The sequence below is a fragment of the Salvelinus fontinalis genome, chromosome 32 (assembly GCF_029448725.1).
Source record: "Salvelinus fontinalis isolate EN_2023a chromosome 32, ASM2944872v1, whole genome shotgun sequence".
Taxonomy (NCBI): Eukaryota; Metazoa; Chordata; class Actinopteri; order Salmoniformes; family Salmonidae; genus Salvelinus; species Salvelinus fontinalis.
This window is the reverse complement of record NC_074696.1, coordinates 35,269,639-35,292,450: the sequence shown is the minus strand read 5'-3', so window position 1 is coordinate 35,292,450 and position 22,812 is coordinate 35,269,639. Positions and strand designations below refer to the sequence as shown.

General features: G+C 44.4%; 1 protein-coding gene across 4 annotated transcripts; it reads right to left on the bottom strand.

Moving 5' to 3' along the window:
• Positions 1-1,111: 1,111 nt before the first annotated feature.
• LOC129831163 (integrator complex subunit 3-like) lies at positions 1,112-22,548 on the bottom strand. 4 transcript variants are annotated; one of them, XM_055894249.1, is made up of 29 exons: positions 22,464-22,548; positions 21,665-21,748; positions 20,647-20,730; positions 19,048-19,161; positions 18,830-18,914; positions 18,588-18,654; positions 18,045-18,186; positions 17,621-17,756; positions 17,425-17,522; positions 16,406-16,597; positions 16,091-16,178; positions 15,746-15,825; positions 13,893-13,984; positions 13,513-13,643; positions 12,732-12,860; positions 12,089-12,221; positions 10,903-10,957; positions 10,647-10,750; positions 10,351-10,515; positions 9,862-10,015; positions 7,363-7,431; positions 7,188-7,263; positions 6,947-7,060; positions 6,362-6,410; positions 6,104-6,271; positions 5,353-5,453; positions 5,125-5,197; positions 4,798-4,954; positions 1,112-4,523 (listed from the first exon to the last, which is right to left on the bottom strand). In XM_055894249.1, the coding sequence occupies exons 1-29, from the start codon at positions 22,545-22,547 to the stop codon at positions 4,446-4,448; spliced, it is 3,102 nt and encodes a 1,033-aa protein (XP_055750224.1). In that variant the 5' UTR covers position 22,548; the 3' UTR covers positions 1,112-4,445. The 4 variants fall into 4 exon arrangements, with proteins under 4 accessions (XP_055750224.1, XP_055750225.1, XP_055750226.1 ...); XM_055894250.1 differs by having other exon boundaries at positions 12,738-12,860; XM_055894251.1 differs by having other exon boundaries at positions 17,627-17,756.
• Between the last annotated feature and the right edge of the window lie 264 nt (positions 22,549-22,812).

Genomic DNA, 22,812 nt, shown 5'->3' with positions numbered 1-22,812 from the left:
ATTTTCTTAAACCTTTATTTTAGCAATACATGTCATATTTTTTGGTCAACATAACAACAGGTTATGTTTAACAGGTTATGTCATTCTATAGGAGGGACTATGTTGGACACAGTCCCTCATATAGATATAGAGGTCTATAGAGCCTGTCTGCATTCCTGATTTCTGCTCAGAACCACTTGTTTTGGAAACATGGTCCTGTTTAATCAATTGCTGATCAATGGACAGTTCATTACCTCTGTCAAATGAATATGTAGTCTAATGTTATGTTTGTATTTATTTTAGCAGATGCTGACGCTAAAATAATATACATTTACATTTAGGCCTATATCTAAAACTACTTACAGCCTAATGATATATATGACTCCAAAATTATTGACACCCTGGATAAAGATGAGCAACAATGACTATATAAAATATAATTCTGAGCTATATTGTATGCAATTTTGGGGGGAATTATGTTATTTTATACTAATATAATTGCTCAGAGCAAAAGATTTTGTTTAACAAGTAAAACTTTTTTCTCTCAAAAAGGTAGGAGTCAAAATGATTAACATCTGCAAAGATCACACCCCCAAGACATGCTAACCTCGCACCATTACCAGTCAGAGGGGAGGTTAGCATGTCTCGGGGGTATGATCATTGACCCTCTGTGACTTTCTCACTCATCATTATTCACTATTCCTTCAGGATTATCTGTCAGCCAGAGAGAGAAAGGCCCCACTCCAATCCCACTGAGCCCCAACGTAGGAAACATGCTGTCTTGGTCCCCAGTTGGGAATAGACTGCTTAACACAGAGCCTTCTCTTCTCTGTCTGTGTGTCCTAACAGCGCTCCTCACGGGCAGCAGTAGAGGACAGTGAGGGGATCTTTACTGAGCTGATCTGCTCCATTGAGAAAAGGCCCTCTCCTATCCAGAGCGAAGCTGATCCAAGCCCAGGAGAAATCTGACAGGCCTTCTGGGCTTGCCTATTTGTCATAAATGCAGCTACATGCATAGACAAGTCTCTCTGATTGTCTCTCAGATTGCTTTAGGGACATGAAATACAATTTGTAGATATTGCCAACGCAGTAGGATAATGCAATTCGGTCGTAATAATAATAGTAAAAATAATTCTCTCTCAATTTAAAGAGGCTTTATTGGCATGAGAAACGTGTTCACATTCCCAAAGCAAGTTAAATAAACAAACAAAAGTGAGAAGACAGAAAACAATATCAACAAAAAACAATTAGAAACTCTCTCTCTCTCTCTCTTCAGACTAACTGTCAAGCCCTGACGATAGAGAGCTCTTGGTTCTCTATGGTGTTGTAGGTCAGGGCATGACTAGGGGGGTGTTCTAGTTTTCCTATTTCTATGTTGGTGTGCTTGGTATGGTTCCCAATTAGAGGCAGCTGATTAGCGTTGTCTCTAATTGGGGATCATACTTAAGTTCTCCATTGTTCCCACCTGGATTGTGGGATATTGTTTCAAATGCACATTTTTGGCCTGCTGGAGGTCATTTTGCAGGACTCTGGCAGTGCACCTCCTTGCACAAAGGCGGAGGTAGCGGTCCTGCTGCTGGGTTGTTGCCCTCCTACGGCCTCCTCCACGTCTCCTGATGTACTGGCCTGTCTCCTGGTAGCGCTTCCATGCTCTGGACACTACGCTGACAGACACAGCAAACCTTTTTGCCACAGCTCGCATTGATGTGCCATCCTGGATGAACTGCACTACCTGAGCCACTTGTGTGGGTTGTAGACTCCGTCTCATGCTACCACTAGAGTGAGAGCACCGCCAGCATTCAAAAGTGACCAAAACATCAGCCAGGAAGCATAGGAAGAGAAGTGGTCTGTGGTCACCACCTGCAGAATCACTCCTTTTTTGGGGGTGTCTAGCTAATTGTCTATAATTTCCACCTTTTGTCTATTCCATTTGCACAACAGCATGTGAAATTTATTGTCAATCAGTGTTGCTTCCTAAGTGGACAGTTTGATTTCACAGAAGTGTGATTGACTTGGAGTTACATTGTGTTGTTTAAGTGTTCCCTTTATTTTTTTGAGCAGTGTATATAGCAGTCTCATATGAAGGTATCCACCAGCTAAATGTATGATGTTAAAATGCCTGTTTACTCTGTTCCATCTGACTGCGCAATCCACTGTCTCATCAGCCCAGGCAGGGAAGATATAATCTTGATCTCCGCTCTAAAAAGCATCTCACATTTCTTTAAGACTAACATTTAGTTTTCAACAGCAGAGATCTGTATGAACATTGCTGTCTGTCTCTCCGACATTTGCCACATTGTTTCAATATTCAAATTCGATCTCCAACTGTCCCATAGTAATGAACGTGTTGGAGTTGGGACGAGAGAGAGTCAGGCAGCATTTCTCAGTCTCCACTTCGTCTTGGGCCGAACACGCGTGCCAATATTTCCTCCAAACACCGGCTTCTCAGGCATTATCACCAAAGTACGTTTCAATCTTGTACATTCATTCATCTCAACGTGTGCTTTGATATTCCTTATCTACAACAACTTGAAAATAAGAATGTTCTTGCCTGTTATTAATTACTTCACTGAAAAATATAAATTAAGTCTAAATTTCAGTTATCAGTGGATACATATGTAGTATTTTCTACCTAGTTATCCTTGGATTTGAATCTGTTGAAGCAGTGGTAACCAACCTTTTGAGTCAACAAACATATTTGTTTGTTGACTCAAAAGGTTGGCTAAATGCCAGGTCTGCCAATGTTGTTATTCTCAGACATCATATTCCAAAACTCTACCTTTGATAACGAAATAGATCCGTTGGTGCAGCACTTGCGAGGCACAGCTGAGCATAAATTGACTGGACTGATGGTACCTGCATGCTTTCAAAACAACTCTGGATTCGAAAGAAAACGAGGTCTAATGACGTCATATTCAGGTCGGAAAGTCGGAGCTCCAGACAGATGCCAGAGTTTACGATTTGGAATTCAGAGTTGGATGACCGTTTAAAGCGGTTTTTCCCAGTCGCATCTCGTACCGCCCCCCGAGTTACCAGTTGTGAAGTCGTAAGTCTGAGATTTCCCCAGTTGTTTTGAACATGGCATTAGTCTCAGAGGAGGGAAAGAAAGCAGCAGAGGGTCTGCCTCTCACGGTCCTTGCTCTCTCCTTACTTTCCTCCGGTTAGAGTGAACAGAGAGATGGGACAGTCTTCCAGCTGATGGTGAAAGTCGAGTCCCCACCGCATCTGCCACATGCACAAATTCATGTTGTTACTATGACCAGAGAAAACAAAATATTACTCTAAATTAAAATAGAGACAAGGAGCTGCTAAGAAGAATAAAACCCCATAGCTATCGATACACTTGGCTACTCATTTATTGCAGCGGCAGAAGCTCTTTGCTGTACTCTTTGACAGTCCCTCTCTGTTCTGGGTAGTGTTACAACAACAATTGACTTGTGTGAGCTGTGCTTCAGCGTGTCAAATCACAACCATAAGCCCGAATCGACGCGCAACATTCAAACTCTAATGTCAAACACATAAGACTATGCTTCCACCACTTGGTTCTTTTTTTTTGTAGCCCTTTTTTTTATTAATATCATAATCATTTAACATAGTTATGATCTTTTTTATGAAAATAGTTCAGTAGAAAGACATTTCCATTAAAAAGTTCAGCAACTACATCTGTCTCCTCCATTCATACAGTCTTTATTTCTGACCTCGCATACAGTCCAACCATCTGTGGTTCAAATGATCCAATGAGAGCGTGTGTCCATGGTCTCGCTTCTTGCCAATCAGAAATGAAGGGTGAACAGGGACAGGCATGTTAATCAACCAAGCGTTGAGTTTTTCAGATGTGGGGCGGAACATTTTTCTCTATGGGGTTGGGATTGGGACATGGGTGACTATTTCTCCTCACTTCAACAACTCTCGCACCCCCCCCCCCCCCTCAAAACGGTAGGAATCACCTAAACCTTTCACATGTGCCTCTGTTAAAATTGCCTGGATTGGATGGTCTTGCTGGTTGGTCGGTCATCATGGTCACGGCTTATAAAATGCTTTGTCTGATGTCTCTAAGTGCAGTGTGATAGGCGGACAACTAAGTGACAATAGAGCAACACATTTACCCGCCAGACATCCAGTCTAGTCATGTAATCATTTCCTCAAGGATATAGATATCCCTCTCGTAACAGTACTTCTGTCAGTCTGTGCCACAGCGACTGGCATTTCCCCTCGGAATGCTCCCCCTGACCAATCCAGCCAGACCAACTGACACAAAGCAGCCAATGACCAGTGAGAGGTGAGGTCGAGTGTCTCCATGGCTCCGGCCAGTAGCACAAGAGTCCACGCGGAGGAGCCCCGACCCCTCTTGTTGAGTGTCTCTGGGGGCGGGGTTTCCTCAGTGGTTTGGAGAAGCTGGTTGGCTGACGGTCCTGTCTACAGGGATGTCACTATGTGCAGGTGGGAGCGGGTTGGTTGTGGGGCTGTCAGTCGCTGTCCGAGGCCACCGCAGATGAGCCTTTCCTCTTCCTCTTGGGGGCTTTGGGTTTGGAGTCCTCTTCCTCCTTTGATAGGGGTGGAAATAAAAAGGACGTTGGAGGAACAAGTGGAGACAGAAATAGCTTCTGAAACCAGGAAAGCTTAAAATAAAACAAATTATAGTGACACAGCTGAGGGAGGCACAAAATAGTTCCTGATTAACAGCGTAGCTTCTGTTAATTAGCAATTATCAAAAGCTAAATCTAATCCTGGTTCTGGAGTGTACAAGGGTATGGGGCTATGTAAGGCTCATCTTAACGCAGCTTCTATTAAAAAGGAAGTTGCCGTAGGAAGACCTACCGAGGCACTGCTAGACGCGCTCTCTTCCTCGTTGCTCACAGGGGTGGCCGCTCCCTTACGCGACCGCGGGGAGGAGGCGGGGGCCTTGCGCCGTGACTTGGGAGGCTTGGAGGAGGGCTCTTCGTACTCCTCGGCCAATGAAAAGAGGTCGCTGAATCTGAGAGGCAGAGACAGAAAGGAAGGACACATTTACAATCCTGTCATACTGTTAAACCACTATAAGACACGCCTCGGGAACTGTGTGTAATAAGAATACAGAGTATCTCAGTGCAGTCATAGTAGCTTGAAATGATCCCCTGAGGACAGTGAGAGAGTCTGGGGTCTCACCTCATCTTGTGGGCCTCGTCACAGCTGGCCTGGACATGCTGCAGTGCCTGCAGGATGGGCGTCTGTGTGAAGACTGGGGACCCACAGACAGAGTAGGGTCAGAGTTCACTGGGTTAGAGGCATGTTTGGGGGACACTGAGGTAGGTGTATGATGTGGTGTTAGTTTGCTGCTATTGCAGAACAGATGTGTGTGTTTTAGAATAGTAAAACAGTGTGTGAGAGACTCACAGCTGTTCTTGGTGTTGCTGAGGTTGAGCCTCAGGTTGTCCATGTGCTCCAGGATCTGTTCCAGGGTCAGCTGGGCCAGTTTACTGCTGGAGCTGCGCAGACTGGGAGACACACACAGACAATAACAGTCTTTCCTTATACTCTTGTTACCAGGCTTTAACCTATCGGTCACCAACACAGTGTGCAGGCTTTTGTTCAAGCCCAGCATTTAAACGACCGATTCAACTAATAATCAAGACCATGGGTGATCAGGCAGGTCATCTGCAGTGCAGTCAAAACGAACAAAAGCTCAAAATCAATGACCAGGACCATTAGAACACAACGCTGAAGCCTTTAAACCCACGTGTGTCTCTTCAGTTACAGATTTCCGGACTTTCACACCAATCAATGGTTTTTCTTACCCCGAGAGATACGGAAAGCACTGTGAAGTAAACAATGCATGGAATGCGAGTATGAAAACTTGGGACTTAAAATCGTTGGCAACAGAATGAAAAATCTTTAAATCTAAGTCGAACACAGATCTTCTGGACTGATATTGTTGTGCTAGAAGTTGAATTGAAGTGTGTGTGTGAGCGATGTTTATGAAGCGTTTATGAAGCGTGAACCAATTGGATGCCGACATTAGCAATATCCAAACAGTGGATTGATGTAACAAGTCATCAAAGACCTTCTCTGGAGGTAAAGAAAACTATTAAGATGAAGGTAAAAACTCCATCTCCTTAAAAAGTGAAAGTGGTGGACTCTTAGTCACCTCTGGCGTTTGCGTGGCATGTTGTTGTTCTTGATGAGCAGGGCCTTGATGTGTTCCCCCAGGACGTCGTCGTGCTTGGCCGCCCAGTGGCGCAGGATACTGGTGGTGAACTGGTCCTCCGGGTGGCAGGGCCGACTCAGCACCATCTTCACCATCTCACCACTGGGTCTAAAGGGGGAAGGAGCACCACAGGGATCAGTACCGATGCCACTGTATTAATTTGCAGAGATACAGTATGTACCTGTAAATATAGCTTACTTTTCCCTGCGTAGTTGCAACAGCAAACAGGAGAGTGCTTCTGGGTGTTCTGGACAGGAAGAGGTACAACGTAAGAATATTATGCCAGTGGTAATACCAGGAAAGTACATTGTAGAACCATTAACTCATTTTAGTGAAGGTCAATAGCATACCCAGCCCAAATATTCACATTTTGTCATTGATAAGTGCCTAATTTAGAACGCAGAAGCTGTACAGCCAACATGCTATACATGGATGTCAAAACACAGGTTCTCCACTTCCCAGCGCTGTGTGTTTTGACTGACAACCGTTATAAACTTGAGTACAAAAGATTCGTGCTCCCGCCCCAAATGGGCTACTATATTTTATAACTTAGATAGCCACGTTGGCAATAGAATAGGCTTTCAAATTATACCCACCTGACCCAGATTGGAACTAATAATGGAACATTTTTGGATTGCATAAACAGTAATTGTGTGATGGTGGGAACGCAGGGATGTGTACCAAACAAAAAACGACAATGGCACTGTTGAAGGGGTCAACAGTCTTAGCGATTTAGCTAATAGCGGAGAGCAGTGTCTATCTAGGCCATTGTGTGTACCTCACCTTTGTACTTGAGGTGCTGCAGGATGGGGATAATGGTCTCCAGTGGAATGCTGTGGGCCAGGAAGAGCTGCCAGGCACTGTACTGCTCAAACGTCTCCCATTCCAGAGACTGGACTGTAGAGCAGAGACAATATGTCATACAGTGAGACAAGCACAGTTCATACACATTCACTATGAATCTGGTTTTCTCAGTTTGTGTGTGTTTGGGGTGTGTGTTTGTCTGACGTTATATGTGACTCACTGAGGATATTGAGGACAGAGTCCTTGCGGAACATCACCAGATTGCCAATCATCACGTGACACATCAGCTCCTGAAGCTGAAAGAGACAAAAAGAGTTGGGGGTTGAAATGGGAGGGTTGAGGCAGAAAAATACTATGCAGTATTGTATATTTTTGTGTGAGTGTGGATAAATTACCTGTGTTGAATCGATGACTGCTACAATCATGTTGAGTAGCTCTCCACTGCGCAATGTCTCATCTGGGAACTACAGAGAGAGGAGGGAGATATAAACAGTGTAACAGTGCCTTCAGTACTCACACCCCTTGACCTTTTCCACATGTTGTTGTGTTACAAAGTAGGATTCAAACGGATGTCATTTTTTGTCAACAATCTACACAAAGCGGAAGAAAAATCCTAACATTGTACATTTTTTTTATGGAAAATAAAACACTAATATATCTTGATTAGATAAGTATTCAAACCCGAGTCAATACATGTTAAAATCACCTTTGGCAGCGATTACAAGTCTCTAAGAGCTTTGCACACCTGGATTGTACAATATTTTTATATTTTTACACCTGAATTTATTTAGGATTGCCATAACAAAAGGGTTGAATACTTATTGACTCAAGACATTTCAACTTTTCATTTGTAATTCATTTGTAAACATTTCTAAAACCATGATTCCACTTTGACATTATGGGGTATTGTGTGTAGATCAGTGACACAACATCTCAATTTAATCCATTTTAAATTCAATCTAACAACAAAATGTGGAAAAAGTCAAGGGGTGTGAATACTTTCTCAAGGCACTGTAGATGGTGTCTGTGTGTGTGTGTTTGCACCTCGGCGTAGATGGTGTGTTTGTGTGCACCTCGGCGTAGATGGTGTGTTTGTGTGTACCTCGGCATGGATGGTGTGTTTGTGTACCTCGGCGTAGATGGTGTGTTTGTGTGTACCTCGGCGTAGATGGAGTGTTTGTGTGTGCCTCGGCGTAGATGGAGTGTTTGTGTGTGCCTCGGCGTAGATGGAGTGTTTGTGTGTGCCTCGGCGTAGATGGAGTGTTTGTGTGTACCTCGGCGTAGATGGAGTGTTTGTGTGTACCTCGGCGTAGATGGTGTGTTTTTGTGTACCTCGGCGTAGATGGAGTGTTTGTGTGTACCTCGGCGTAGATGGAGTGTTTGTGTGTGCCTCGGCGTAGATGGTGTGTTTGTGTGTGCCTCGGCGTAGATGGTGTGTTTGTGTGTACCTCGGCGTAGATGGAGTGTTTGTGTGTACCTCGGCGTAGATCGTGTGTTTTTGTGTGCCTCGGCGTAGATGGTGTGTTTGTGTGTACCTCGGCGTAGATGGAGTGTTTTTGTGTACCTCGGCGTAGATGGTGTGTTTGTGTGTACCTCGGCGTAGATGGAGTGTTTGTGTGCGCCTCGGCGTAGATGGAGTGTTTGTGTGCGCCTCGGCGTAGATGGAGTGTTTGTGTGCGCCTCGGCGTAGATGGAGTGTTTGTGTGCGCCTCGGCGTAGATGGAGTGTTTGTGTGCGCCTCGGCGTAGATGGAGTGTTTGTGTGCGCCTCGGCGTAGATGGAGTGTTTGTGTGCAGCTCGGCGTAGATGGAGTGTTTGTGTGCAGCTCGGCGTAGATGGAGTGTTTGTGTGCACCTCGGCGTAGATGGAGTGTTTGTGTGTACCTCGGCGTAGATGGAGTGTTTGTGTGTACCTCGGCGTAGATGGAGTGTTTGTGTGTACCTCGGCGTAGATGGAGTGTTTGTGTGTACCTCGGCGTAGATGGAGTGTTTGTGTGTACCTCGGCGTAGATGGAGTGTTTGTGTGTACCTCGGCGTAGATGGAGTGTTTGTGTGTACCTCGGCGTAGATGGAGTGTTTGTGTGTACCTCGGCGTAGATGGAGTGTTTGTGTGTACCTCGGCGTAGATGGAGTGTTTGTGTGTACCTCGGCGTAGATGGAGTGTTTGTGTGTACCTCGGCGTAGATGGAGTGTTTGTGTGTACCTCGGCGTAGATGGAGTGTTTGTGTGTACCTCGGCGTAGATGGAGTGTTTGTGTGTACCTCGGCGTAGATGGAGTGTTTGTGTGTACCTCGGCGTAGATGGAGTGTTTGTGTGTACCTCGGCGTAGATGGAGTGTTTGTGTGTACCTCGGCGTAGATCGTGTGTTTTTGTGTACCTCGGCGTAGATGGAGTGTTTTTGTGTACCTCGGCGTAGATGGAGTGTTTGTGTGTACCTCGGCGTAGATGGAGTGTTTGTGTGTACCTCGGCGTAGATGGAGTGTTTGTGTGTGCCTCGGCGTAGATGGAGTGTTTGTGTGTGCCTCGGCGTAGATGGAGTGTTTGTGTGTACCTCGGCGTAGATGGAGTGTTTGTGTGTGCCTCGGCGTAGATGGAGTGTTTGTGTGTACCTCGGCGTAGATGGAGTGTTTGTGTGTACCTCGGCGTAGATGGAGTGTTTGTGTGTACCTCGGCGTAGATGGAGTGTTTGTGTGTACCTCGGCGTAGATGGAGTGTTTGTGTGTGCCTCGGCGTAGATGGAGTGTTTGTGTGTGCCTCGGCGTAGATGGAGTGTTTGTGTGTACCTCGGCGTAGATGGAGTGTTTGTGTGTACCTCGGCGTAGATGGAGTGTTTGTGTGTACCTCGACGTAGATGAAGTTTGTGTGTACCATGTTGTAGAAGAAGTTTGTGTGTACCTCAGTGTAGATGGATGGTGTGAGATAGCAGAGCAGCCTGATGTCGTCCTCCTGGCAGGCCTTCATGTCCATCATGAGACAGGTGTGCAGGTCTCCTAGCGCTGTGGCCTGGGCAAACGACTCGTACAGACTCATCTTCCCCATCGCTGCTTTACTGTGGTGGGAGACGTTGTTACAACGTTAGAACTAGGTTACAGCTATGCTGCAACAATGGTCCAACAACGTTAGATCAAGTGATGTTAAACCAACAGAGCAGTGCGAGGGCAAAAATGTGTCCAGGCTCATGTCTCCAATGACTGCTTTATCAATGTAGAAAGAACGTTACCAGCAGCATTAGAGAAACTAAAACAGTGGACGGTTGTAAGAAAGGAGACAATCATTTCTAGCGGACAGCAAAATGTCTAACCCACTACTCCCTCAGCCTCCTTGAAACCAATGGCTCCCATTCCTTGCTAATGCTAAGCAGTGTGGTGGACCCAGTCCCTTCACCTGGCCTTGAGGTAGTAAAGCAGGTGATAGCCGATCTTGGGCTGTTTCTGGTAGAGCTCCGCCAGCATCTCCAACAGCACTGAGAAGCCACTGTTGTCCTCCTGCATCTGACACAGGTTCCTGAACACCAGGCACACAGGCTTACACACAGACTCCTCCAGCGACCTGCGAACACACAACAAAGTTAATATTCTATAGACTTCGTCTTTTTTCGCATGTATACACAAATGCACGGCACAGACAGACGTCCCGTCTTACCCCCTGTTGACGCCATCAGAAGGCGCACATTAACTTACTCTTCTGTGATGTCGTCAGGCAGTACGTCTCCTCTGAAGTGGCCCTTGAAGAGCTCAGCCAGACAGGAGGCCAGAGTGGACATCTGCTCTGAGTCAAAGTCCTCCTGAGAGAGAGAGAGAACAAGCGAAACAAGGGAGGAGAGACAGAAAGGGAACGTCAATAAACCACAGAATTCCCATTTCCCCCACAAGATATACGATTACCCAAATAAATATATGTATTTAACCAATGTTATATCTTTTTTTGCTGACTCACCTCCAGGATCAGATCCACTATCTCCTGCATGACTTCACAATGTGCCTCTGTGTCACTGTTGGAGGGAGAGATGGGGAAAGGAAATAATTATTGAAGAGCTCATTTCGAATAAGATTTCCACTTCTGCAATCAGCAATGTTGTTGCAATCAGCAATGAGAACAATTGACAGCAATGGGAGTGAATGGGTGAGTGATTTGGGGGGGGAGGCTGAGAGATGAAGTACGAAAGTGGCTCTCCAAATCAAAGGAAGCAAAATGGCCGAAAGCAGCCAACCTACTCGTGAGCTAGGCAGAGGAGCGGAGCTAATGGCATTATTGTCAACATCCCTCCAATCCATACAGATCTACACGTTACCACTGTGAATGGGTAAAGCAGGGACCAAATCAAATCAAAGTTTATTTGTCACATGCGTCGAATACAACAGGTGTAGACCTTACAGTGAAATGCTTACTTACAGGCTCTAACCGACAGTGCAAAAAAGGTGTTAGGTGAACAATAGGTAAGTAAAGAAATAAAACAACAGTAAAAAGACAGGCTATATAGAGTAGCGAGGCTATAAAAGTAGCGAGGCCGCATACAGACACCGGTTAGTCAGGCTGATTGAAGTAGTATGTACATGTAGATATGGTTAAAGTGACTATGCGTATATGATGAACAGAGAGTAGCAGTAGTGTAAAAGAGGGGTTGGCGGGTGGTGGGTGGCGGGTGGCGGGACACAATGCAGATAGCCCGGTTTGCCAATGTGCGGGAGCACTGGTCGGTCGGCCCAATTGAGGTATTATGTACATGAATGTATAGTTAAAGTGACTATGCACATATGATAAACAGAGTAGCAGCAGCGTAAAAGAGGGGTTGGGGGAGTTGGTGGAGGGCACACAATGCAAATAGTCCGGGTAGCCATTTGATTACCTGTTCAGTAGTCTTATGGCTGGGGGTAAAAACTGTTGAGAAGCCTTTTTGTCCTAGACTTGGCACTCCGGTACCGCTTGCCATGCGGTAGTAGAGAGAACAGTCTATGACTGGGGTGGCTGGGGTCTTTGACAATTTTTAGGGCCTTCTCCAACTCTTGTCACGTTCACTGATGTTGGCTCTGGCAATGTCTTATGCCAATAAGACTAATTGAATTTAATTGAGTGAGTGTGTTTGTTAGACAAATAAATGTCCAGTCACATCCACTCTACTAACCTTCCTTTCTGTAACTGCAACACCTTCTCCTTCATCGTGTCGTCCAACTGATCCACGTAGGGAGTGATGTCAGCGGGCTCCTCAATAATGGCCTCTTTGATTGGGTGGAATCTGAACTCACGCTTTTTATTGCCTGTAATAACCAAAATGAGAGGTCAGCCAATGACTTGATGTGGATGACTACGAAGCAGAGTGAGAGTGAGGCCCTAATATGTTTCCAGTCTTTTGAATTGGACTATGAGTTTCTTAATTGTTTTCACATGCAAGTTTCTGATTTGGCTTCATCCAAGCTAAAATCAGTGTTAAGGCATTAAGGTTCATCTATGTTAAAATAGGGCTTCATCTATTGAAGGCAAAACCAATCTAACGTGGTGATAATCTGAGTTGAGATGATGCTTGTGATAGGCCTGGTCCTAGATTTGTTTGTGTTGTCTATCCAACTCCTATGGTCATTGTCACCCATAGGAGTTGGCAAGGACAGACAGATTTGAGAGCAAGCTAGATAATGCTCGTTTGGTATAAAATGCAGCAGAATATATTGTACCCATTTAAGTGTTGAGTCTGGTGTAGTTCAATGTTAACATGGTTCTAACATTATCTAGTATCTGTGTTGAGTGGAGTAATAAAATGTGTCCTTCCTCACCCTCACCCTTGTTGTTAACCTCCTCCTCATCGTCGCTGAAGGCAGCCTCCGTGTTGTCGTAGCAACCATCCTCCTTGTCAAGCAGAACATGATTGTCCATCTCCAAGGAAACAGACTCCTCCATTTTCACTGAGGAGCAAAAAGTGATCAGACGACATTGTAAAGTAGAGGCAAGCAAACACAGAAGGTTCTCAGATAAATGCAACACTGGAATAATACCTTTCCAAAAATGCATACACATTTAAAACACCTGCATATTTTTGTCCTGGCTAACCTATTTCACAGTACTTCAAAAACAAAATGATTTAATCATCCAATATTTAGCGGGACAACTTAAGTTAACTGTTAGTTGCACCTCAATACAATAAAGCCGTATTGAATTGAAAACACTTTACTTTCCTGCTCTACTTTAGGGTTCCTTTTCTAGATGGAACATTCAGCAGACACGTTTATCCAAAGCCACTTCCAGTTGACACATGACAGCCTCTGCTCTTGGACTAGTGCTTCCCTAGTTTCCCTACGGTTACTCGATATAGGCTAGTTTCAACTCTACAAATTATACCATGAAGCATGATTCAAAAAGGTTGCTTTTTTCCAATTCCCTCCATCAAATTTCTTTGGGTGTTATTGTGCACGTCTGGGGGAGGATGGTTGAAGAGAAGGGATGTTTCTTTTACATGTAAGTAACTGTAGTGAGTCGTGTAAAGAAAGTCCTCTTCAAGGACCACCAACAGTGTTAATTAATTAATTAATTCATGTTAACAAATAAAAGTTGAATTACTTTCATTTGCACCTTCATCCCTTCCCTCGGTGGGGGGTGAGGGGGAACTGCAGAACTCTGCGAAGCGTTCCCTCAGCATGGAGCGCAGCTCCCGGTCCAGTTTGGGGTTGTCAAACAGAGGAGCTAGATGACTGAGGGAGCAAAATACAGACAGATTAGGGGCTTCAAATAAGGGCGATGAAGATTCACTGACATAAAATGTAATAAAATAACAAAATCACTGACGATACCAAAATCACTTGATCAAAAATGTAAAATCTGCAGAGGTTCAATTTAAATATGTTATTTTAATGTACAACAGTGTCCAAGGTCAAATATATCCCATGATGGATGGCGATGGTGGGTGCATGAATGTGTGCGTGTGAGAGAGAAAGACTCACGCCAGCACTCTTTTCTCCATGATGAAGGTGAGAGAGTTGAAGACACCCTGCCGCACCTGCCCCTCCAGAGGGGGGAAAAAGTGAGGGATGATCTGTGAGGGAGCAAGGGGAGGGGGGGAAGAGAGCAAAACAGAGTAGGATCCGTTGAAGGCAAGAGAGTCAAAAGGCAAGAGAGAGTCAAAAAACGAGATGAGTCAAACATCTGCGAGAATGCCAAAATACCACACAACTTCTCTAAAGCATGGCACAACTAACACAAATGAAAGTTATCATTAAACTTCCTCACTGCTGTAAATGTACCACTCGCTTCCCAAGTCAGACAAAACGGGTGAATACTAGAGGTCGACCGATTAAGATTTTTCAACGCCGATACCGATTATTGGAGGACCAAAAAAAGCCAATACTGATTTGTATTTCATATACCTTTGACTATTGAATGTTCTAATAGGTACTTTAGTATTGCCAGCCTAATCTCGGGAGTTGAGCTGCTGGCAAACGCAGGAAAGTGCTGTTTGAATGAATGCTTACAAGCATGCTGCTGCCTACCACCGCTCAGTCAGACTGCACTATCAAATCATAGACTTAATTATAATATAATAACACACAGAAATACAAGCCGTAGGTCATTAATATGGTCAAATCCGGAAACTATCATTTCGAAAACAAAACATTTATTCTTTCAGTGAAATACGGAACCGTTCCGGATGGCATCCATAAGTCTAAATATTCCTGTTACATTGCACAACCTTCAATGTTATGTTATAATTACGTAAAATTCTGGCAAATTAGTTCGCAACGAGCCAGGCGGCCCAAACTGTTGCATATACCCTGACTCTGCATGCAATGAACGCAAGAGAAGTGACACAATTTCCCTAGTACAATATTGCCTGCTAGCATGAATAAAAAAATAAAAAAATATGCAGGTTTAAAAAAATATACTTCTGTGTATTGATTTTAAGAAAGACATTGATGTTTATGGTTAGGTACACATTGGTGCAACGACAGTGCTTTTTTCACGAATGCGCTTGTTAAATCACCCGTTTGGCGAAGTAGGCTGTCTTTGTTAGGAAAAAATGGTCTTCACACAGTTCGCAACGAGCCAGGCGGCCCAAACTGCTGCATATACCCCGACTCAGTTGCACAGAACGCAAGAGAAGTGACACAATTTCCCTAGTTATAGGAAATTCACGCTAGCAGGCAATATTAACTAAATATGCAGGTTAAAAAATATATACTTGTGTATTGATTTTAAGAAAGGCGTTGATGTTTATGGTTAGGTACACATTGGTGCAACGACAGTGGTTTTTTGCGAATGCTCTTGTTAAATCACCCGTTTGGCGAAGTAGGCTGTGATTCAATTATAAATTAACAGACACCGCATCGATTATATGCAACGCAGGACAAGCTAGATAAACTAGTAATATCATCAACCATGTGTAGTTAACTAGTGATTATGTTATTAAGATTGATTGTTTTTTATAAGATACGTTTAATGCTAGCTAGCACCTTACCTTGGCTCCTTGCTGCACTCGCATAACAGGTAGTTAGTCTGCCACGCAGTCTCCTCATGGAGTGCAATGTAATCGGCCATGATCGGTGTCCAAAAATGCAGATTACCGATTGTTATGAAAACTTGAAATCGGCCCTAATTAATCAGCCATTCCGATTAATCGGCCGACCTCTAGTGAATACGGCAGGAAATGTCAAAACATCTCTTCGCACTCTAATGCTTCGCTAACACACTGAGCATGAAGCACAAGTCTATTCCACTTTGAATAGCTAAAAAAGTGGTACATTCACCACAGTTAAGTGATCTGAATCAGCTCCGTTGTGTAATGTGTGCATCCACTCACCCGACACATGAAGTCCAGGAGAGTGGCAGTGATGGCTGGATGAGGCTTCATGGAGTGGTGCATCACTAAGATGGCCGGCTCTGAAAGAGGGAGTGGGAAGAGAGAACGGATGGGTAAAACCATGAAAAGAGAAAGAGACAAAAGTGCATACTGTGGTGGATAGAGAAGGTGATGGCAGAAATGCGTCCATCCTGTAACCTCTGTTCCAGTTTACTCGTTATTCTAATATACCACTAACCCAACACCCACATGTTTTCCCTACTTCTAAACATTTAGTTGAGCACATTGGTCCCTTACCCTACACATGAAGAGATACAGGTAGTGTTTTCTGTTCCCCCGTCTTACCTATGTTCATGATGCTGTCCTTCTCTGGGCTGAAGAAGAGCCAGTCGTAGAACAGGGCAAGCTTGGCGTTCGAGGCCGCCACGTTAGACTAAAGACGCAAGTAATAAAACATTTAAATATTTCAATGTAATTACTATTTTACAATTATCTGTATGGGTAAATAGTTGTAAATACGAGGTCAATTCAAAAAGCTTTATTGTTTACTAGATTAACATTAGACAGAAAATAATCTTGGGCCTACTATAAAATAAATCATTACCCATCTTTGCATTAAAGTGCCTTAAAGTTATAACCAATCTTTGCCCTGCCCCTTACCGTGCAGGTGGTGAGCAGCCAGCCAATGATAGCCCAGCGGGGCAGGATGTCAGAGCTCAGCACATCATTGGATGGGTGCACCACGCCGCAGATGTAGCGAATCAGGTCGCAGCGCAGCGACTGGCTCTCTGCCGTGGACAGGTACTGTCTCTGGAACCAGTCCTGGTAGCGCTTCTGCTGGCCAAAACGCACCTACAGAGAGAGGATAGGCATAAAGGAATGTGTATGTGCATGTACTTTGTGTACCGCCATGAGATGTGTTGTAGTGTGTGTGTGTGTGTGTGTGTGTGTACCGTCCTGAGACGTGTTGTAGTGTGTGTGTGTGTGTGTGTACCGTCATGAGATGTGTTGTAGTGTGTGTGTGTGTGTATGTACCGTCCTGAGATGTGTTGTAGTGCGTGTGTGTACCGGCCTGAGATGTTTTGTAGTGTGTGTGTGTGTGTACCGTCATGAGATGTGTTGTAGTGTGTGTGTGTGTGTGTGTGTGTACCGTCCTGAGATGTGTTGTAGTGTGTGTGTGTGTGTGTGTGTGTGTGTGTGTACCGTCCTGAGATGTGTTGTAGTGTGTGTGTGTGTGTGTACCATCCTGAGATGTGTTGTAGTGTGTGTGTGTGTGTGTACCGTCCTGAGATGTGTTGTAGTGTGTGTGTACCGTCCTGAGATGTGTTGTAGTGTGTGTGTGTGTGTACCGTCCTGAGATGTGTTGTAGTGTGTGTGTGTGTGTGTGTGTGTGTGTGTGTACCGTTGTGAGAAGTGTTGTAGTGTGTGTGTACCGTTGTGAGAAGTGTTGTAGTGTGTGTGTGTGTGTGTGTGTGTGTGTGTGTGTGTGTGTGTGTGTATACTGTCCTGAGATGTGTTGTAGTGTGTGTGTGTGTGTGTGTATACTGTCCTGAGATGTGTTGTAGTGTGTGTACTGTCCTGAGATGTGTTGTAGTGTTTGTGTGTACTGTCTTGAGATGTGTTGTAGTGTGTACTGTCCTGAGATGTGTTGTAGTGTGTGTGTGTGTGTGTGTGTTTACCCTGGAGGTCATGAAGAGCAGCTTGGTCTCCATGTCTGGTGTGAGGCGACAAGCCAGGAACTTGCGGGATGTGCGAGCGGTCAGGAGCTGCAGCAAACCTATAGAACCAGAGAGAGAGTTAGAACTGAGCCACGGGTCTCACACACACACACACACACACACACAGACCCACCCCTGCTTAACGACACTCTCTTACCCTTACCAGTGAACTGAGGGCTGAGGGCCTGGGGGTTGTGGAGCAGATCTTTCCACAGTAGCTCCATCTCCGGGATCCGGGCCACGATCTGCAGCAGACGCACCAGGTCTCTCCCAATGATAAAACACTCCATAAACTAGACAGGGATGAGGGGGAGGAGAGAGAAAGAGGGGAATATGTCATTACTCATTCAATTATTGAACTGCTGTGTGGAAATTCCCCATTGTCAAACCGAGATACAGTATAATACGTTTGTCTGTGTTCTTGGGCATATACGATACGAAACAAATCTTCTTTCTCATCTGTCCTCAAGACTCCATACGCATCTTCGCTCCAAATCTACTCCTCCCTCACTATATCGCTCTTCTCCTTACCTCGCTTATGCCATTACATCATTCCCTCCTTCATTCCTCTCCTCCCTCACCTTCTCTCGGAGCAGGCCGATACACAAGTCCACCTCCTTCTGTCTGAGGACCAGCAGTGCCGGGGTGCCGTGGTCCACGATGAGGCGCAGGTAGGTGTACACGGACATGGCTATCAGCATGCCACTCTTCAGCACCCACTCCCTGAGAGACGACGAAGAGACAAGAGACGATTGTAGTTCTTGTAGAGAGACTGTTGTGCGCCAAACCAAACGAGTCCAAAAGTGTGAGTGTGTTATAAGCCTAGAGTTCAGGCGGGCCTTCACGCTTCAGCGAACCAAGGAAAGGAGGGGTGCTTAACAACAATGACAAAAATCACAAGAAGAGCATACTAAGTAAAACTCCCAAAGTGCTAATATGAGCCAGAAAGGAGTTGGCGCACTCAACAGAAATCACTTATTTTGGCAGTTTTTATTGCATGACATATTTAAAAAATAATAATAATTGTGTGTGATACGTTTTTTGCCTTTTGAACCAGTTTGACTTTTATTGCATGACGATAATGGAGTGAAAGAGTGTTCCCTGTTGATCGCTCTCCAACACACCTTTGATCCAGCAGTATGTCCAGAACATTCTCAGCCAGCCACAGGTTCTTACTGGTGATGTCTCCTCCTGGACACAGGAAAAAAAAGCCAGAGATGCTCAATCAAGCAAACCTACACAGAGACTATAGACAAAAGGTGAGGAAGCCATTTTGTCTTGACACAATTTAGATGCGAAAGGAACGGTGAAACAAGACGCTACTCAAAACAGTGAAACCAACGGTAAACATGGTGAATGGACTGACCTGCGATCTGCTTCATAAGGGTCATGAGGACGCCGTCCGCGCCGATCACGCCACTCTTCACCAGCTCCCTCACCAACCACACCAACTGAAGGGAGAGATCGTTAGTCAATCACTTACTCATGAGAAAACATCCACATGTGGATTGTGTCAATAAAGCTAACTGTATTGAGAGCACGGAAACGGTTTCAGCCTTTTCTACACAAAGACAAACTGTTGACCTGTGTGCGGCACACGTCCTGCAGCTTGAGGAACTTTTCCATGAGGATCTGGTTGATCTTGATCAGGATCACGTTCATGCCGTCCCTATTCACCAGGGTGAGGTCTCTGTAGCACTGTGGAGAGTAGAGTCAAATATAGTAGATTAGAAACTGGGTGGGTCGAGCCCTGAATGCTGATTGGCTGACAGCCGTGGTATATCAGACCGTATACCACGGGTATGACAAAACATTAATTTTTACAGCTCTAATTATGTTGGTAACCAGGTTATAATAGCAATAAGGCACCTTGGGGGTTTGTGATATATGGCCATATACTACACCTCCTCGGGACTTATTGCTTAAGTAGAATATAGTAAAGTAGAGAATATGTCTTTATTATGACCAAAGGCTAATTTGCTTTGCAGCATATGGACATACTGTACAGTGTCCATACAACATAGTGTGATAATTAACAGGTTTGTGCCCCATTAGGGCCTACTGCATAAATAGTGTAATGTGGATTCAATTAAATTGAGCACCCAGACAAGCATGTTCAGGTGACAAGGATTTAGAGAGGCCACAGGAATATTATAGAAGTTGACCATTCTTTTATTTTCATTTTATTGTTTTATGGACAGTGAAAGTCAGAATGCAGAGGGGAGACAGATACAGAGGAAGAGAGACAAGAAGGGGTGAGAGGATTCGTACCCAAAGCACCAGGGGTATATGTGCTCCGGAGTCTGTAGGGCTAAACACTACACCAGACTCGGGCACATTATTTCAAGAATGGTGAAATTATTCTTATTGATTTCCCCAAGTCGTAATTCATAAAGGCCCTAACTGTCCCATTCCATATTACCTTATGGTGGAAATGTTGATGTGTCATCACAAGGTATACTGATCATATACAGTCTGAAGATGTGTGTTTATAATACAGGTGTTAGGGGGTTGAGGAAATGAGATGTGTGTCAAGTGTGTGTGATACTGGTGGTCACACACAGTGGTTTTGGAGGCTGCAGTGTGTGTCATTATAGTGTTGTGTGTGTAATAAATATGAGTGTCTGTACTGTGTGTGTGTTCTGTTCGCGTGAGAGCCATAAATGCAAAATGTGTCAATATTGACAAGAACAGTGAAGCTTCAGAGTATAGCATGAACGTTTGTGAAGTGTTTGCAGCGTATGTGATGTACAGATTGGGTTGTGGAGTATGTAGAGCGTATAATTCCATTCATATCAAAGAGCCTAAAATATTTGAGGTATTAGGGTTGGAATTACATGCTGGGCATAAGTGTGGATAACAGCACACTATTTTTAGTGCACTCTCAAGAATCACTATGTAAGCTAATTCAAACGTTTGGCGTGTGTATAATGAATGCAATCAATGGTGCCATGATAATGAGGGATTTCCGACCCTCTTGGTTTGACCCGGAGTCTCCCAGAATTGGCTTTTGACTGCCGGCTAACAATAAAGCTATTCCAGGGTATTTTGAAAATGCAATAACGAAGGTACAGATCTTAGACAAAATTGGCAACCCCAATGATCATATGAAATGATAATCTGTATAATAATGATGTGACGTATGATAATGCTGATAAGGATAACGTAGTAACAATTCCTTACCCTCTGTGCCTGTGGAGGCTCGGTGAGCAGCAGAGCAAAGAGTCCCAGACACACCTCCTCGTGCTGCTGGGGGCCCTTACACACCTGGAGGATTAGGAGAATATGACAATGTACCGTGCCATTTAACCTACCCATGATATGGCTGTAGCCTCCATTATAATGGGTCAGGTTGGCATATATTGTCATGAATCTGGCCCTGGTGGCAGTTTTGCAGTGGCCACTATCTGACACAGCTACAAATCTGATTTTAAAACTAACCTTAAATCACACTGCTAACCTTAATGCCTAACCCTAACCTTAAATAAGACAATATAGACATTTTCACTTAGCAGCTGGTCGAAAGGGGACCATGTGCTCTCCCAGAAGCTTGGCTAGTGCGTAAAACCTGTGATTTCAGACAAACAAAATGTGTCATCTGTCCTCACTCAAAAAGAAGTCGCATAAAGCTTACTTCATTAAAAAAAAAAGTATTCACTGCATCAGGGATAGCGTACACAGAGGTTTCGGCATCGCAGCCATCTTCAGTGTGTAGGTACCATCTAGCAGAAATTGCTCAGTTCTGCCTCCAGGTCAAGATTCCTGACAATAAACATCAACCTGCTTATCATTGTGTTGACATTGGAAGCTTTAGCCATATCAGGGATTCATGTCACTTGAACCTATTCAATTCAACATAAAGGCCTAGCCTACAGGTAGCATACGGTACATAATCCTACACTTCTCAATATGCTTATGAAGCATATGTACTACGTCCTTTACGTCCTTTCCTTTACTCACAATTACAAACGGCATTGAAAAAATGTTTACGAGAAAGGATCAATTACTAGGCCTACTCTGATTAGTCTGACCATAGTCACATTCTATTAGATTCAATGCAATCCTATGCTATACATCTAATGTAATGTAGATCCTGAGGCTCAATACAAACATGCAAGTAGCCACATCTCAACTGCACATTCTAGCATGCAGTGTCCAATCCCATGGTGATGGACTATTAGTGAGAGGGAAAGGGACTCACATTGGCTGTGATGGCATCGTTGGCCTCACGCTCTGACAGGCCATTTGTCAATGAGGTGACGATCCCCACACACCTCTCCAAGCGCTGATGAACAAAAGCAAAAAAGAATGTTAACCACAAAAACAGATAGACACACACAAACGTAGATAGGCCTAATCATTCACAATTCACATAATGTGGGCATACAGACGGACAACAACAAAAAACACAAAAAGCCACAGAGCAACACAGCAGGCTCACACCCAAGGGAGAAAAAAAAGTCTGAGAAATCACACACACACAAAAACAGCAGACAAACAACAGAATGTGTTGACGCCTCTGTCAATTGAGCTAGCTACATACTGTATGAAAATGTCTAAGCCATCTGGTGTGGAGATTAGGACATTGATTTTTTTTAAGGGAAGAATCACTACAAGGGTAGTGTCAGAAAAGGTACTGTATTCACATGTGTATGATGACCTTTGCGCATGTGCATGGGTTCGTGTCTCATCCATTTGTTTACATAAATAGCATACTAAATGCTACGTTATATTCTGCTGGATTCCCCATCGTTTAAACCCGCGTCAACAAAGCACAAATACGTGCTGCAAACCTACACATGCTAGACTAGTAAATGCATTTCAGAATTAGGAACTAGCCTTGCTGAATGATAGCTAGCAACATGCAGGCGAGGCTATTCTGTAAAATGGTTCCGTGTCTTTGTATTCGTGAATGTTTTTTTTTTACGTGCTGTATGGTTTAACAGCTGTTAGTATGATATAGCAACGCTTATATATAATATGTTATATAGTAAACCTACCTCCTCCAGCTCATCTTTTGCGTCCAGAGTCGTGGACACCAATAGGCGACCCTGCGGTTTCCCCTTTGCCGGTGAAGGCTCCATCACCTCCCGCCTCGCTTCGTCTGGCCCCAGAGGACTTGAGGGGTTAGACACTAAGGTACGGGGAAAATTCTAAATTATTTTCTTGTATCAATGGAGCGCCTCTAACACTAGACAGTTGTTTAGACTCTCTTTACGCGCTCTTCGTCGGACACCGAGTGTTTTTTTACTTGGTTTGGCCACCTTTCACTCTCACTCCAGTGCTTTCGACTGTGTCCGAATAAAACAAACTAACTTCCGGAGGGCATGGTGGCCTAGCGGAAGTATT

Bases quoted from the DNA above. Each gene is read 5' to 3' on its own strand.
- LOC129831163 (XM_055894249.1), bottom strand. From the start codon at position 22,547: ATGGAGCCTTCACCGGCAAAGGGGAAACCGCAGGGTCGCCTATTGGTG. The intron at 16,598-17,424 runs GTAAACACACAC...CTCTCTCTGTAG, and splicing joins TGCTCTTCATGACCTCCAGG to GTGCGTTTTGGCCAGCAGAA. The intron at 10,016-10,350 runs GTGAAGGGACTG...CTCCCACCACAG, and splicing joins CTTTACTACCTCAAGGCCAG to TAAAGCAGCGATGGGGAAGA.